We start from the raw sequence: 18,218 nt of genomic DNA on the forward strand, positions 1-18,218 counted from the left end.
GTTCAAGCCCAGATACCCTTCTTAACTAATGTTCTTAACCTAACTTGTCTCTGAACCTGTGTGTTTGATGGTTTACGGAACACAAAAAACTCTCTTTCACCGTAAAATTAAATAAAAATTAAACCAAAATGTATTTAATGTATTACTTAGATGAAAGCGGCAAAAGAATATACACTCTAAAGGTAAGTGAGTAAAGTGGCTTAGTCCAGGAGTTTACAAACACACAACAAATCAGTTTTCACAGCGTGTCTATACTTTATCAATTTCTAATTTCTGTTTACATCAAACAATCTTACAGCCCATCGGTGATGAAACATGTGATAAAATTCTTTAATCTTCTAGTTTTTACAATACCGAATAAGAACATATATTCAGTTGTATATATTTGAATATACAGCATCTTCCAAAAAATTGAGGCAATTGGCAATTTTCTTATTTTAAACAAAACACTCTGCGTCATACTTCAAATTTGTAATTAATTCTCAATATAATAAGGGAATTCTGGACTTTTAAGCTGGAGGATGAATCAAAATTTAAGTGACGAAATCACTGATATGATGAAAAAAAGTCATAAGAATATGGCTCTGAAAATTCTTAGTTTTTTAATTCCAGTTTGAGAACATTGCACTTTTTCAAATTTATTTATATGATTCCTACAATTTTTAAGATATTCACTTCAAATTTGTGAATTCATGGTAACCCTTTTAGTTATGTTTAGGATGTATATCAAACTACATTGTTATATTCTTTGAAAGGATACAGCAATAATCTAAAATATCATCTTTTATTTTCCAGAAAATGGATCCATATGGAAATCCTACTCAATCAGCACATCCTGGTAAGGTGTCCAAAATATATATGTTACTTTAACCTCAGTTTCTGCTTATTAAAAAATTGTTTTGCTTTTGTTCACTGGTATAACTAATTTATTTACTGTAAATATCCGTTTCTTATCCAGGGGCCAAAAAATCTTAGGGCACCCCTTGATTTTTAATTATTTGAAATAGCATATAATTTTGCTTATTTGCTTACCATAAACATTGCGTTTTATTTCAATTTCTAGCAAGATTTTCCCCTGAAGACCAGTATTCTAAACAAAGAATTATAATTAAAACTCGATATGGAATTCTAATGACGCAGACTCCAGATCCAGTGTATTAAAAAATAATAATGTTACTTAATACTAGCTTTATTTGTAGTTGAAAAAAAGGGTTTTTATTTCTTTAATAATGTGAAGTAATTAAAGAGAATTTGCTAAAAATGGTTGCTTTCATTCATACATATCTCAAATAATGAGTAAATAGAATGCATCTAAATATGTTATGCAAACTGACGTCGACAGAAAATGAAATTTTGGAAACTAAAATGGTGAAATCGAGCATTCAAGTAGTTTTTTATAATTACAAATACTACTGCTCAATATTACAACTTATTAACATTTTTAGATGTCAACAGATGATATGAATTTATCAATGTTTAGTTATGTCGAAAATGAAGCCTTTGTGAAACCACTAGGTAACTAAATTATTCACCGAAATATTTAATAGCTTATCGCATAAAACCAAAATAAATATGTGGTGTTAACAACGGACCGTTTAACATTGAGAAATGGCGGCAATAGAAAATGAAAAAAACATTTAATAACAATCGTTTATTCGAAAATAAGGTTATTACTTTAAAACCCCAGGATTTGGAAAATATAAAATGGCAAACAATATCCATAGTTCTAAGTGGAATTTGCAGTTTTTTCCTCTCCATAATTTTCAGTTTTCATATCATTGAGCCCTAGATCTTCATTTTGTTCAAAAGTCCTTTCATAATGAGTTATTCTTAGTTGTTCGTCTGGCTCATCTTCATCTTTCATACTCTGAAAATTAATTATTTTCTCACTCCCAATCCTATCAATAGATTAATAAGTTATAAATCGAATTTAAAATATTTGGCGTTTACGCAAAACTACATGCAATTAATGATTTGGATACTACAACAAATGCCTACCATTCCAAGAAGCTCACCTGAATATAGCTATTCCCACAAGGATCATCTAGAACAATCGTGATGTTGATTTTATTTTCAAGAACTTCATCTAGTTTAGTTAGAAAATGTTCGAATTGTACTAAAGCCATTTGGTCTTTGGAATCTCCGAAAATATGTGAAGTAGTTGGATCGTTTAGCTGATCCTTTATTGCCAAAATAAGGCCCTCCACTGTGGTAAATCGCCCGCCCAAAGCATGAGGGCCTACTGTTAGCTCTAGTTGAGGTATTTCCAAATCGCAAGTTTCAGACTAAACGCCATATTACTTTAAACAATCAATCTTTAAATAAGTATTCATTAATACACCTTCAAAACATCTCTAGTAAGGTCCGTTTTGTTTCGAACATCGACCTCAATGTGAACCCCTTGGGGCTCAATACCAGCCCCAGACTTCACTTCATTGGTTCTATTCCCACAGGTATCGCATGTTGTCGCCATTATTATCACTTCTTTAAAATGTGGAATATCTAGGTGTTAATAAGGAAATAATGTATTTGCCAAATAAAAATTTCAGTTAGCAGTAAGAAAAATTATGAAAGGATACTGGTCATTTTCATGTTTGTCTGACAGGGCGTACCACAGCTTGGACAATTCGTGTCAAATTGAAGAACTTCTCCTTCAATATCCTCAAGCGTAAACTCACCTTCTTTGATCAAATGAAGCAAAGTTTTTTCTTCCTTCTTCTCATCTGTGACTTCTTCATGTGTAAACAAACCTAGTTCATGATCCTGTTCTGTAGTGCGTTTGAAATACTCATAAGAGCAATCCGGATCTGTTTTTGGAGCATTGGGGTTTTCAATGAAACTATTGCCGGATATATCTTCTAATATCTAATGCAAATTGATGGTATAGTTCAGAATTTACAGTTAAATTCTGAGTGTAAATTTAGTAGAAAAACACATGCAGCAAGTCTTGAATACTCACTATGTTAAAGGGCTTTTCCACGTTTTTAAGCTCTTCTAAAGAGCTTATAAATGTATCAATTTGTTTGGCAACTTCCAAGTGCTGCTCTCTTCTCGCAGGCTGATCTTGTTCCAATCCAGAAATAGCTCTATTAATGATACCCTCCACTGTGGTAACTTCTGAAACATTAATTTCCATTTAACTCATTAAAATATTTATTTTCTGTTAAAAAAAGTTTCAATTTAAAAAATTACAAACTAGAAATGTGCAACTAAATCTGTTTTGTTGTAAATTTACTAGTTTCAGTTGATAACAATCATGTGTGAAGGAATTAAAAATAAAAATATGATTAAAATAAAAATGTTTCCAAGGAATATCATTTGTGTAATTTATTATTTAACTAAGTATAAATAAAATAAATACAAACGTAATATATATGTAAAATGTTATTTCTGAAAATGGACATGAAAAAATAAAAAAAAGTTTTTACTTTAGTTTCTGTTCCATTATTTTCAATAAGTAAACACTCACCTCCTTTTTGACTTTGAGAGGGAATTTCAAAATTAACTTCAGGAATTTCTATCCTAGTGTGATCACTTTTTACAAGTTGTCGGTTCAAGGTTTGCTTATCTTTAATAAGTAATTTTATCCTTATTCCTCGGTCAGGAATAACATTGCTTGGTTGAATTTCATTATTCTGATAGCCACAATGATCACAAGAGAATGACATTACTACCACATCTTTAAAATATGGAATCCTAGTAAGTAAGAGCCTGGTTAAGCCCTGAAAGGCAAAAAAAAGGTAATTTTTTGGAGGAAAGTTGAGACCGTAGAATAGTTTACTAACGTTTTGTTGGCAATTCATGCATAAAGATTCCACAACGGTGACTTCAGGATCTGGGTCTTCTCCAGTTAAGTCACGAAATAGTGGTTTAGTGCTCATTGTTAAATAAAAAGGGCCTTAAACGTTTTAAATTAACTTGCTTTATCAACAAAAAAAACATGCGGGAAGCATATAACCTCACTTTTTTAGAACGATTCGTTTCCTTTTTCACCAATGCATCACTCATCGGTTATCAGATACTATCCTTGTCTTTTACTACATCATTATGTGAATAAGAAAATTCGCCAATGTCGTGTAAATTATGTAGACAAAATGATTGTCTTGAGATGTTTAATGATTGTAAAATAAGTTCACAAATGATTCGTTACAAACACAGGGCGTTTAGATTTAAGGGTTTCTAAGGGAATACCTAGGAAAAAATAACACCGCTTAAATTTTCAGCACCATATAATCTTTTGTTACCCTAAACGTAGACAAAATTGAAAACATTTTGAAGCAATGCGACAAATTTTTGAAAATTTTACATCTTGTAGTTAGGTAATGGAATATTTACGGACAATTTTTTGCTTAGAATCACCACCTTAAATAATAACATATACTATGGTGTAACACCTTTTATGAATACTTCATTTAAAGGAATACATATCTTTCGGTTAAAAGACGAAAGTTGTTATTTAGGTACATTTATGATAAATTATATTGCTGGAGAAAAGTGTCCTTTATATATGGATATGAAAGTGAAAGTTAAAGCAACTAGATAACTAATATAAAATTTAAAAAAATAATTTAATCTTTTTTTTACCGAATCACGAGGTTAGATAGAAAAACTTTTCTATAAAATTCTCATTTAGTTGGAAGCATCACAATAAACTTATTCCGGCACCCCTCTACAAATCTCATACATATAAACATGATATCTAATCAACTGTTAAGCTAAGAGAAAACGCTTTTTTAGGAGAAACCTTTTAGGCGAATTACGCTCGTCAATTCAACAAATTCAGGGATTTAAAAGCACTCATTGATATCAAAAGAGAACACTCCATTCAGTGACAGGATTTACTTTAGTTTGTTAATTGTTAAAAATTAAATCTTAAATGATAATTGATCAATAAATGATAAAACGTTTGAGGTCATCACACGCAGTAAAGAGAAAAATCCAAGAGACGAAAATTTTACGAACAAGTTTTCAGCGAAAACAAAATTAAAATTTCCAAATTACTCGTTACAAACCATAAGGTGTAGTGGCGAAGTAATTTTAAAAAAATTATCGAAATATTAGTGGACGTATGTTTAACCGACTTCTATAGTGGAGAAAACAACAGTCACCCATGTGAAAGCTGACAATTGCTCAAAAGTTTCACGGTGCGGATATAAATTCCTTCAAATTTTATTAATCCGGGAGCAGCGCGTACGCAGTCCCGATTACCAAAAAATTACGCGCCCGAGTTATCCGCATTAGGGATAATCGCAAGGGTCAGCTCAGCCGTGGTGCAATGGGAGAGCCTCACCCTGGGGGAACCGCCTTGATGATCACGGTAACCCCTACGCCAGGTAAGTATGACTTCGCTCATCTTCTCTGTCAATTTTAATACAGGGATTACTCTTCGTTTAGTGATTATAAAATGTGGCGCCATCTATCAAGCATTGTCAGTACTTTATTTGCAGTCAACTTGCTAAGAAAAATCAGACCGAAACATTTCGTGCCACTACGGAGAATGGAGCATAATGGGGGTACGAAAAACGGGAAATTAAACGTATAGGAAGAATTTGGAAAGTTATGTGGAATAATTTAAATATCGAATTTTGTCTTTTTGCCATCGTTCTTGCTCGTTTTATGATACATAAATTTTTTCTTTTAAATTCTATAATTTGAAGTAGAGATATGTGATGAAAGTAGAAAATTTATAGGAATTATTCTTAGAATCTTATTAATTAAAATTAGCTAAATATGAAAATGATTTTCTGTCATGAGATATAGGTCACCTTCTCAAGAATCACTTTCTTTAAAGTATGGTCTCAGCAAGTATCAGTTTAAATAGCTTCGGTTGCGTTTCTCTTGCTTGACATAAGTATCTGCCTTAGCACCTGCTTCTATTTTCTGTAGCCATTACCATGAGGTGGGCCGTGATGTACATCACGAACGACTTTTTTTTTACAATGAAAAACATATTTACACTTTACACGAATAAATTTACGAAACATGGATTAAGCACACCACTACTACACACAGATATAGCACTCAGCACTAGCAGCTGGCAAGTCCACAACGCTCTGAGAGGCTTCGCTTCCCGAGCTTAAAGTCGCAGTATTCATCTTAAATCTTTCATTTCGTTAAGTGAGAATATAACGTCGTATGAAGCGAATTCGATTCTTTATGAAAAAAAAAAACATGTTAATAAGTAACTACAATTGGGTAAAAGAACATTGAATTTTATATTTTTTAAATTTACTCAACTCCTTATCGGCGCCATTAAAACAATTTCACAGCTAATTTTAAGTTCTCGAAATTTGACGGTATCGTCAAAACTAGCGCTAAGACCCGAAGCATGGGGCGCGATCAGACTATCAAACATATGTAGAGTGCACAACGGTAAGCGACAAATTATTCGTGATTTTGCATTCAATACCTTCAATTTTCTATAACTTTAACCCTGAAGTAGGACTTGTCTAGCAGCAGAGGTTGATCGCTGAAACGGCAAATTATACCAGGGACGATTTGCGTTTAGTTCATCTTCACGAAGCAAAATCGAGGATGCCGCCCTTGACGGTTGGTGCCGAAATCAAAAAACGATATTTTCCGTATTTTGCACGGCGTGTGTTTTTTGCAGCGTCCGTACCCTTTCTTGTTCTTACTACTCCATAGGTATTGCCATTCTTCACGTTCTTGAGTTACTATTTTAAATAATAATTATAAATTTATGGTTTTATAGGCTGATTATAAAACATAATTCGCAGAATAGCGCCTTAATTTAGAGAATTTGTCAAAATCCGTGATTAAATACCTGCAATAGATAAAGAACATATAAAAAGTGATGTTCAGCTATCGGCACTTCAATTGAAATAGGAATATTATAAAAGAAAACTTCGATTACATCATTGTATAACTTAATAAATCCATGTTTTCCATTTAACATACAAAAAGAAGGTCACTGAAATTCGTGAGTGAGTCGGTGCGAAGGAGACCCAATAAAAACAAACAAGTACATTTATCTAGGCTTCAATTCTTCTGTAGAATTTACATCTTTTCGATACTTCAGTAAAGAGAATGCAATTTCAATGACAATTAATTAGAGTTTTTTATTTTACATTTTTAATTTTAATTGTATTTAATAATGTGACATATTTCCATTTCCCTCTGGGGACCGACCTCCAGGCAAAAAACGTTAGCAGTAAATTAAATTGTTTTTGTTCCATAGCTTAAGGTCTAAGAAACCAGCAACTGGATTTGTTTATAAGCCACAGAAATGCGAATATAGGTCTCATACGGGTTCTATCGTCGTTGCCCTTTGATCTGATCAGATCAAACGTCGTTGCCCTTTGAGCTGATGAGATCAAACCCCGAAGGTGACTGACCTTTTTGTGATAATTAACGTTCGATATGATTTGTTCGTTCGCCATATTGTCCAGAAATCGTCGACAGAAACGCGCAGCTCGTAAGACCCATTCTAGATTTTTGCTTTTCTAATTAGGGCGTTCCAGAAAATCTGAACAAATATAGATTCTTTTGAATTCGACCGATTTTATTTGAGACTTCTTCGAAAGGTGCCTTTCAAGTGAATTTGTCTGGTTTAATTCGCCAAGGATCGACTGGAATGACGCCTATTTTTTACATTTCGTGAAGGACCAGCAATATTGTTTTGCAGTCTCTAAGTATTAGTGGGTAAAAAAAGATGCTCTTGGGCCATACTGATTAAATGGATCATTTCCGAGTGAATTGAAAAATGTATTTTTTTATTATTGTTTTATATATATTTAAATACTTAACTTTGAAATCGGCATTAAAAATACTGATACGGTTAGCAAACCACATTAATCCATAATAATGAGGCCCACAACTTTAAAGGGTCAAAAACTCGAATTAAAAGTTGATAGGCATCAGCTTCTATGAAGATACGATTAAGGACAAAAACAATATTGAACGATCCTCGCCTAAACTCGTAATTTATATGAGCAACGAAAAAAAATTATTTACTGAAAATGGTGAAGAAAATTAGGAACTTCACTGGCTTCACCAGAGCTGTAAGTTCTGTACCTCTGTAAAGCAGGTACGGAAACTTTAGGTAAGGTTCAAAAAACCTAATTAAAACTTAGTGTTAAGTTGTGGAATTAGTTACCCAGTACCCTTTATAGCCATCCCCTCCGAAATATACAAATTAAGGTAGGTAATTTGCAACATTCGCAGGGATATAATGACTGCAGTTAAAGGGGATGGGGAGCGGGCGGTATATCAAGGGTATACACATAGGAGGGAATGTTATAATTAGCACCAGATTAAAGTAATGTCTGGGGATGCATTAAACGATTTAGCTCTGTTAATTAAAAGTGTAGTACGGAGTGGGAGAAATAGATAAATGGCCGCTGGGGACGAGCGTTATTTCTCTCCAACCAGAAATGGCGAATTTCCCGCTGTTCTCAACTTTTCCACTTAATTAGATTTGATGGCGATAATTGAACGGACGTTGCGAAATAGGCGGCTCGTTTATAAATGAAAAAGGAGGAGTTTTAACAATAAGGGGGAGAGAAGTTTCGCAAATTCAACTTCAATAAATTTCCCCAAATACACTCAATGTTAATGCATTCTTTGAAATCGCAATCTTTTGAAATCTATTTACCGCCCATCAACGCTTTTAAGTCAAAACACAAACCAATAAAGTTGTTATTTTATATACTTATCTCGTCCTACGTCAGATTAAAATTTTTCGCAATAATTACACCAGGGTGGGAAAATCCCTTCACGAAAATTCTCCAGATTTGCAGACCGAAAAAGTCTTCTTTTCACCTTCCAGGGCGTCCCTTCGCTCTCTAGAGACCCTTCCAAGATCCAAACACTTCTCAATATTTAGTCCGCAATTTCAGATAAGACTTCTCAATTCCGTGATATCATCCAATAGCAGCCAGTTCCGATAATGTTGTACATAACAATACTTATAATTAGCGATAAGTATATGAATGTATTTAAATTATTTCTCAATAATTGTTGGAATAGTTGGACAGTGCTGTGGGAAATCGAGTGGTGGTTGTTGATTTTTGACCATGAAAAGTCTCTTAAAACTGTCTTTTTGGGTGAGTATTGAAAAGCTTCTTTAGCGAATCGTTGTAATATGTGTGCCGCCATCGCCATCATTATTGCCCAGACTTTAAAGCTGAATATGAGATCAAATTTAAATATTATTAGTTTCAATTAGAGTTCAGATCAATCAGGTAGTTGATGAGATTTCACTATGAATTTAAAACTTGAGTAATTTTAATTGTAGTAATTCACTTATAATCAAAGAGACGCCAGTAAAAGGCCTAGTTGTGATGTTGAATCGACGTGTTGCTCTTTTAAATTTTACTGATATTTGCAAGAATTTTACGTTGATTTTGTTGAGTTTTGTGAAATTTCAATTCGCATCTGCCTAACACAATTTCAATGAATTTCGTTTAAAAAATTGGGAGATTTTGTCCAGTTTCATCGTGTTCCAACCCACTTTTTATCACTAAACTGTGGAATTTAAGAAGATCCCCCCAACTCAACAACAAAACTTTTCAGGTTCCCCTATTGCTGACTGCCTTTGTAGAGTTAAGGAGAATTCAATCTTACCCTCCAAAGAGATCCATTTACCATTCTAGAATCGGATTTGATACGAACATAAAGTTGTCTTCACTTGGGCAGTACTCCTCCTCATCACTTTCAGACTTCATGAAATGTTCCTATGGAGAAAGAGGCTCGTTGACCGCCATTTGTTACAACGCTACGCCTAAATACTTCAAGAACACCATGTATAAATTTGACCACTTGGACGAAACGCTGAAGTGCGTCAACTGCACCTTGAATGTTATAGAATCCAACACATTTGACTTGGCCGGGAATCAGATAAGACGTTTGGACTTAAGAAACAGTCATATTGAGGAGTTAAATAGGAAGGCATTTATGGGTCTCATTTTCATGGAAGAGCTAGATCTGGCAGAAAATAAAATAAAGGCAATTCTGAATGGTGGGTATTCAAAATGATTATACATACTTGAAACTAATGTGGAGCTCTCGTCGCCATTCGTACTTTGAATGATAAATGAAGAAATGTTTAAATAATTAAATAAAGTGCTTAAGAAGTTTTGTCATGGCAATGTTAGAGAATCATTTAACTTTCTTCGGAAACAACGTGAACCGTGAAATTCCTCTAATTCGACCTTTTAAACCGGGATTAAAACCATGGTGGCGGAAGCGGGACTCTGGAGTGACATCGAAGTATTCAAGACATTTTTCATTAGAATTCTTGAAAATCGTCTAACTATCTTAATTTGGCCAGTTTATTAAGATTTCTAATGAACCTGCGCGTATGTATGCTTAAAGATGGCAAATTCAATCGTGCAGTTTAGGTCAATAATTCTTAAAGTTTCTGGTTCTCGAATTTGCCATAGATTTGAGATCGCGTTAATTCTCAAGTGTAAACTGAGAATGTGGATCCGCCCTTCCACGTTGTGCGACGGCTCGAGGCGGCAGAATAGGAAGCGCGACCGACTCTCTTTGCTTTTCTATGAGGAGGGGGGGGGGGGTACAAAAAAATTTCCTCTGGGTGTCAGACTGCCTAATTCCAGCACTCAGTGCAAAAGCAAATTTTTTACATTCGCTTACAGGTTCCGACCGATAGCGTGGCGAGTCTTGCTAGTGGCAATTCCAGGAGTAAAAAATTATTTCTTAATTTAAAATAATTAAAAATCCTTACAGTTCTTCGAGATCCTTAGTTATTTTCAAGTTAATCTCACATACAACACGAAACTATTTAGTTGTAACGGTTTCGTTTCCTTGCAGGTACATTCAACGGCACCAAGAAGATCCACAAGCTGGACCTCGCAAAAAATCAAATAAGTGTGTTGCTCAATTCCGGATTAGCCGAACTTTCAAATTTAAATGAACTAATTTTGTCGAGAAACTCGATTGGGACAATTGAAGAAAAGGCCTTTGATGGTCTTGAAAACCTAAAGAACTTGGACTTAAGTTACAACTACATCATCTCTATAAACAACAGCCTAGACAACTTGACTAGTCTGGAGAATTTGAACTTGAGACATAACAATATCCACAAATTTATGGGGCAGGAGTTTCAATCCTTGACCAAGCTCACGAAGTTGGTGCTTTCGGACAATAATCTAAACAACGAATTCTCTATTAATTTGAAACCAGGAAACATGCTGCGCTTGTTGGATTTATCCTACACCAACATCAGCACTTTGTGGTTCTCCCATGAAAACCTCGATAGTTTGGAAATACTGGATCTAAGCTACAATAATATATCTTTTATCAGAAGAATGTCGCTCGGCACTATGCACAACTTAAGGGCGCTATTGCTGGATCATAATAAGTTAAAGGAGTTTAACACTGGCCAATGGGTCGGTTTCTCGCAACTTACACTCCTAACTTTATCAAGAAACAGCATAGAGCAGGTATCCATAACCGGGGTTTATTCCCTGCAAAACCTGCAAATTTTAATTTTGTCACACAACAACTTAACTAACTTGGATTACACGTTGCTCATTTCCAGATTGCCAAGCTTGTCCCAGTTGAACCTTGAGGGCAACATGTTACCTTGCTCTTTGGAAGAAGAGATGAAAAGAGACTTTATTGAGGATAACTTTAAATTTGTTTTGACCGACAATAGCACTGTTGAGTTTAAATGCACAAATATTTCGGTGCTAAAGTCGCCCCATAGGTTCTTGAATGACCCGCATATATTCGATGATTCCACGAAGGCCTCCGATGTTGTCTTGTTTGTTATACTGTCTCTGATGATAGCGGCAATTGGAGTTTTGTTTTACGTGCAATTTCTGTTTTACAAGGGAGTTCGCATCAGTTTTCCTACTCGTTTAGAATCTAATATGAATCTTATCCATCCGGATGATGAGCATGAGCAGAGCGACGAAGTATTTGAAAATGTAATATCCTAGATCAGTGCGTGTGACTCAAAAAGGAAATACATTTTTTTTTAATTTGAAAAAAAGTAGTTTTACTTTCCTGGCCAAAAATGAACAGTAACATATACGCGGTTGCCAAAGGAAACAACGCTTCTCGCACCTCTTGTCAAGCTAGAACTACCCTGCATATACATATATTTCTCATGAATTTGTTTAAGGAATTGGTGACAGAATCATAGACAGAATATAGTATTGAATTTACATACGATGCGCTGCAGGAGAGTTCTCTGTCGGGAATAATGGCTGTCATTATATGCTTATCCGAACATTATGTTCGTCTACCATTTTATATAAAGAATAAGAAGTCAAAATTCAAATTTCGATCACGGTGATTGCAAGAAGATCTATTGAGAAATTAAAACTTGTGGCTATTGGATAATCCACCCTGTATATTTTGTAATGTTCGTGTACCTCATGGAGAACCGAACTAACTGGTACTTACTGATAAGGCTGGTTTATTCCATATGATGACATCGGACAGCGGCCGCTCTCTTTCAGCTAAAACTGTAAATAATATAATGCGATAGCGTTAATTAGTTTATTTTAATTTATTTCTTCGTAATCAGTTTGCTCAATCACTTGGAGAGTGTGTGTGGAAGGACTGTAGTGCATTTTATAAGAATAGTGTTAGGTTTGCTTCTTCGAAGATTGACTGGGAAAATGACTTTTAACTGCTTTTGGGTGAGTTCCGACAAATTTTCCTTATCGCGTTTATCCTGCAGTTAGTGAAGAAAAGAATGGAATTTGGACAATTTCAGCATTAGTTCTAATATAAAGATGACATAATTGAAAACACATATACCAGAACTGGAACACAACTTTTCCTCGCCCTTGGATCAATGGCGAGGAAAAATCCTTAAGAGGCGATTACGTGATTGTTGGTTAAACCGAGTTTAAAATTTAATCTCTAGATTTCATGTGTTGAAACTGTGTATGAATCTAATTTGTCGAAGGTCATTGTCAGTGGCATAAGCTGAGGAGCTGTTGAACACTCTATCTTTAATGTTGCATTAAGTTGAATCTATCTTACATGTAGAGTTTAACAAATACTTGAGAATTCTGCCTTTAGGACGTCTGAAAATTAGTCCGAAGAGAAAATAGTTCCGTGAGTTAACAACAAAGGCGAGAAATTTGATTAAATATTTTCCTTCAGTTCTAGTCATTTTCTATCGTTATCACTATTGTTTAAACATGAGGGTTTGTTTGTTTTGGATTACAGTTTTCTTGTAAATTTATTTAATTATAAAATGCAACAACTAGAATTAGGGATGGTGAAAGAGATAGACATTAAAATTTAAACAACTAGTGCTAAGGCTTATTTAACACGTGTCTGTTGGTCTACACCGCTCATTTATAAACTGACCTTCACCTTAGCGTTAAATTATAGACCCGGTCTTTCAAGCTCCTGGAATCTTTGACAGTAAGATGCTTCCAATAGGAATGGAGAAATTGACCAATGCCGTGTTCCGATTTCGTCCTTTCTACGGATGTTATATTGCAGGCAAAGTTAGCATGAGCTTAAAAGCCCCGGCCTAAATAAGCAAATCAATTCTTTGTTGACTAAAATAACTTGGGTTTAGTTGACCGGTAAAATGTTCAGCCACAATTTTAGACCATTTTCTGGTGTTAGGGCAAACTTTTCCGATGACGATGCGATTAAATTAGATAATTTTCAGTTTTTCCACATCTAGAAAATTCGCTTCTCGGTAAAGCACTCGCAGCGCACACCCGTGAGCAGGAATGAGCCAAAACTTCATTGAAACTTGTCGAACTCAAAATACAATATTTCGAAAAGAGAGAACAAAATTTGCCAAAAATTTGATTTCCTATTTAGAACTTGAAGCAAAAATTTCATTTCAGAATAAAAAAAAAAAAAAGACAATTTTGAGTCTACAAAACCGTGTAATGCCCATTTTCAGGTCTTTGAGTTATAACAACCTAAAATTCAATTCTACATAAAGAATCCATTAAAATTATCTAAATAATGACTAAGTATGTTACATTGGATCTCATTTTGTTAATACGTATATACTTTCTATTGCGTAAAATAGAATGGTATAAGATAAGTAGATTATTAATTCCAGCTTACAGTATAAATAATAAAAATTGTTATTTGTGGTGGCTTGACCACTGACCTGCAGTTTATTTATGCCAAATATCATTTAGTGGAAATGTTCTCTTTAAACCCGTGAGAATCGACAGTTTCACTGGTAGAAAGTTTAAAGAAGCATCCGGAGAGAAGTGTTCTGACCATCTTGACTATTGGTTAAAACATGACCGTTGGGGGGTTGAACTAGCTTTAGACAGAGATAAAACCTCTCACGTATTAAAAATCCCTGTACTCTACTTTTTAATTCCGCTTTAATATAAATGTAATCACTATCGTTCCACCCACGAAGCCTACTGACCTGATTCTGTTAGTCTTTATAATTTATCTTCATCACACTGTGATCTACTAAAGTAGAAAATATGTGGAATCAAGATGAAATTGAGATTATTTAACGTTTCTATCTAGTTAAATTTGATTAAAATCCTTTCTTAGAAAAGAAGGAATGGAATCAGAAAACTGTTCATTTGGTTAGAAATCCTATAAAATTTTCTCTAAAAAATTACTGAATAATATGAAAAGAGAATCTGACAAATCTACTTAAAAGTCTAAATTCGGAATTCTACTGGCACGTATCCGCGTTTGGTGCAATCAATTTTCTTATTCGGTTGTGAATTCTACTGAAATTGATATATCGTTTGAAAGTTCGTTTGTGAGTCTCTGTGCATGTACTAACAGAGATGCACTTGAAAAAATGTATTCATTTAGTGAAGGTTGCTATTGAAACTGTTGCTCAGGATGTTAATGTCAAAACTTAAAGTTCCCCTAAAATACCTTGTTGATTCTACCGGAATTTTTGGAGACAAAAACCTGAAAATCTAGAGAAATCTGGAGAAAACTACTGAATCGGTTTAGATTTTGCATAAATTTTCACTGTGTTAGATAGGAATTAAAATTTGCTAAAAATATCTCAGGACCAAAGAGAAAATAAATTTTTAAAATCTATTTATTTGATTTGTTTTCGAGAAAGTTTAAGTGAAATAGAAAAAGAGTATCGTTGACAAAATTAGCGGCTGAAATCTTCCTGAGACTCACTAAATATCAGAGATAAGAACCTACTTATACAGGTTGGAATTCTACCACTAATCAGAGATTAGAAGTTGCAAATCTACTGACTCGATTCAAAATTCTACTGAATTTAGTATGATTATGTTGAAATCTCCTGTTTCTAGAAGAACCATTGAAAAATCGAAATCAAAATGACCTGAACAATATTCCTAATATCTTAATTCTACTAAATTTGCTAAAACAGTTAATTGGGTCAAATAAGTAAAGAATAATTTTCACGGGCCTCTGAGGCTATTTTTGTGGAAATTTTCGACTATCTAAAAATGATTTAGTTTTCCTTCGGACACTCACTATAGAGTGAGTTTTAGCTTTTAGCTTCTACACCGTACTTCATACCGCTCAGGAAACAAAAGATCTAAATGTGTTAATTTACTCCCATGTATAATGCAGGGCCTTGTCCACGGAGCATATAACCATAGATGTTAAACTAAAAGCAATTATTGTTGATGTGACAATACGAAAAGACTTTTCTTTGTGCCACTTCAAGTTCAAGTTAAGTCCAATGTGATAAAGGAGAAACTGTGGGTGAATTTCTGATTCAGTAGAACTGTTAAATCTAACGGAAACATTTTTCCTCTTTTGTTAAGTGGAAGTCCAGAGACGGTAAGTTGAATGAGTCTGTGATGATACGCTCCATGGACGGAGGCCTCCGTTAATCCCTCTAACTCACTATGGTCACTTTTTAGGTCCCAATATGGCTGTTAATACTTTCTCACCACTCCCGAGCAGATAGTTCGTCCGTACTGGCATCTCATGACTTAATGAAATGCACCTATGGAGAAAGAGGCTCGTTAACCGCCACCTGTTACAATGCCACGCCCAAATACTTTAAGACCACCCTGTATAAGTTTGATCATCTGGATGAAACTCTGAAGTGCGTCAACTGCATCTTGACTATTATCGATAGCAACACATTCGATTTATCCGGAAATCATATCATTTATCTGGACCTAAAGAACAGTCAAATTGAGAGTCTCAGACCTAAGGCTTTCATGGGCCTTATTTTTCTGTTGGAATTGAATTTGTCTAGCAATAAGATCAAAGCTATTCATCCAGGTATGAGTTTTTTGAGTTGTTTTTGTTTACTGATTTAAATTTCTCAGGTACCTTCACCGGCACCAAGAAGATCTGCACGATTGATTTATCATACAATGAAATAATCACCTTATTGGATTCTGAATTCAAAGAACTAGAAAATCTATCACAGCTGAATTTGAACAGAAATCAGATTAAAATTATAGATGAAAAAGCATTTAGTGGACTTCAGAACTTGAAATATCTGGACTTGAGCTACAATTTCATCGACGTTATCAATATCAGCTTGTACAACTTGACCAAATTAAACACTCTGAGCTTGAAGCATAATAAGATCCAGAAAGTTACCGGCTTCGAGTTTCACAATCTTTCCAATCTTGAGGAGTTAGATTTATCAGAAAACTTACTGGATGATAACTTTTCAATCCACCTCAATCCGGAAAACGTGCTTAGACAACTTGATTTGTCCTACAATAAGATCAACACCCTCTGGTTCACCTACGGCTACCTCAACCGCTTAGAATTACTCGACTTGAGCCATAACAACATATCTAAAATAAATAAATCCTCCTTTCAGGCGTTGTACTCTTTGAGGTTTCTTCATTTGCAGAACAACAAGTTGAAGATAGTGGCAACTGGACAGTTGAGCGGTTTCTCGCAACTGCAGTTTCTCAACTGCTCTTATAATTTAATTGAGCAGGTAGCCATAACTGGAGTTTTCTCTGTGCAAAATTTGAACACTCTGGATTTGTCCCACAACTTCTTGAATAACCTAGACTACATGGCACTAACTGCACGATTGCCTAGTCTCTCCTACCTCAAATTGGAGGACAATGTGTTGCCGTGTTCCCTTGAGAAGGAGATGAACAGAGACTTTGCCGAGGACAACTTCAAGTACGTTCTCGTGGACAACGTGGTTGGATCGTTCGTATGTATGAACACTTCTGTCGTCAAGTCACATCAACGGTTCTTGACTGATTCGTATATACAGGATGACTCATTGACAGTCTCAGATATTATAATGTTCGTTATAATGTCCTTAGTGTTAATGGCAATAGGGGTTTTATTCTATGTGCAATTCCTATTTTACAAGGGGTTGCAAATCAGCTTTCCGACGCGCGTAGAGTCCACTATGAACCTCATTGAGGCCGATAATGAGCAAGAAGATGATGGGCTTGAGCGTATCATAGAGCCATGAAGTTAGGAGTAGAGTTTAGGTTCTACCATTGAAGTTTACCATGATGGAGAAATAATTTATTTTGAAGTTTAGAAATTGTGTAAATACATATGCGTTTTTATCATTGCCAATCTTTGATTTGTAAGAAGGAAAATAATTTGTAATATTTAACCCTTTTTAGAGTGAAATTTCGATTTAAGATGATTAAAATTTTTTTTAACTTGTTTCGTTCGATCAAAAAGCGAAATTAAACTTTTCATAAAACGTGTTGTTTAATTTTAAAATATACTGCCCCACTGTGTAGATTCAGTATAGAAAAATTCCTTTAATGTGAGTCCCTACACGACCAGGTTTTGGACGGGCGATCTAGAAAAATTGAGATATCGACGACAAACACCCGTCGCAGATCCTTCAAAAGCCTAAATTGAATTGGAAAAAGTGTAGAAGAATCGAGATCCCCCCGTAATTTTCAGAAGTACCGGGTTCAATGGAGTGATATAGATCCTACAGTAATGTTGGATACCTCTATTGAAGGTTCCGGAGCCTTGAATAACCATTTTAGAGGCCCTTTTACAGCAGTTTGAAAATCGCGAAAATTGACACTAATGTGATCTCCATATCACAAGAAACATAAAAGAAATCTGGAACGTCTGTTTGTTTACTTCTTAAGGTAACTGCTCCAGGCCTTCCTGATGTATCGAAGTTTGAAATTTGAAAATTGACAAAAAATAGGTACCAACTATTTTTGGAACGGAGTGCAACGAACCCTACAGTTTTAGGTATCTCCACACAGCATTTTCAAAATCTCACATATAGGCACTAACTTGATCCTATATCTCATGAATCCAAAAAGATCATCATCAATTTCAACGGAAAT

The 18,218-nt window shown here is 34.7% G+C and overlaps 3 protein-coding genes and 1 non-coding gene across 4 annotated transcripts; 2 read left to right on the plus strand and 2 right to left on the minus strand.

Annotated features, from left to right (window-relative positions):
• Positions 1-22: 22 nt before the first annotated feature.
• Nop10 (Nop10 ribonucleoprotein) lies at positions 23-1,261 on the plus strand. The gene is made up of 3 exons (XM_066301634.1): positions 23-182; positions 796-838; positions 1,064-1,261. The coding sequence occupies exons 1-3, from the start codon at positions 129-131 to the stop codon at positions 1,159-1,161; spliced, it is 195 nt and encodes a 64-aa protein (XP_066157731.1). The 5' UTR covers positions 23-128; the 3' UTR covers positions 1,162-1,261.
• Positions 1,262-1,636: 375 nt separating this feature from the next.
• On the minus strand, positions 1,637-3,971 carry Zpr1 (zinc finger protein Zpr1). The gene is made up of 7 exons (XM_066301553.1): positions 3,786-3,971; positions 3,470-3,722; positions 2,960-3,117; positions 2,580-2,865; positions 2,342-2,502; positions 2,016-2,285; positions 1,637-1,867 (listed from the first exon to the last, which is right to left on the minus strand). The coding sequence occupies exons 1-7, from the start codon at positions 3,879-3,881 to the stop codon at positions 1,727-1,729; spliced, it is 1,365 nt and encodes a 454-aa protein (XP_066157650.1). The 5' UTR covers positions 3,882-3,971; the 3' UTR covers positions 1,637-1,726.
• Positions 3,972-5,177: 1,206 nt separating this feature from the next.
• On the minus strand, positions 5,178-5,341 carry LOC136350273 (U1 spliceosomal RNA). Its single transcript, XR_010734129.1, has one exon. It is a non-coding gene; the product is annotated as a U1 spliceosomal RNA (small nuclear RNA).
• A 3,571-nt stretch (positions 5,342-8,912) lies between these two features.
• Positions 8,913-17,605, plus strand: LOC136348064 (chaoptin-like). Its single transcript, XM_066298611.1, has 6 exons — positions 8,913-9,065; positions 9,535-9,979; positions 10,795-11,924; positions 12,492-12,635; positions 15,816-16,185; positions 16,233-17,605. The coding sequence occupies exons 1-6, from the start codon at positions 9,036-9,038 to the stop codon at positions 17,360-17,362; spliced, it is 3,249 nt and encodes a 1,082-aa protein (XP_066154708.1). The 5' UTR covers positions 8,913-9,035; the 3' UTR covers positions 17,363-17,605.
• The last annotated feature ends 613 nt before the right edge of the window (positions 17,606-18,218 follow it).

Source organism: Euwallacea fornicatus, chromosome 2 (assembly GCF_040115645.1).
Source record: "Euwallacea fornicatus isolate EFF26 chromosome 2, ASM4011564v1, whole genome shotgun sequence".
NCBI classification, from domain to species: Eukaryota; Metazoa; Arthropoda; class Insecta; order Coleoptera; family Curculionidae; genus Euwallacea; species Euwallacea fornicatus.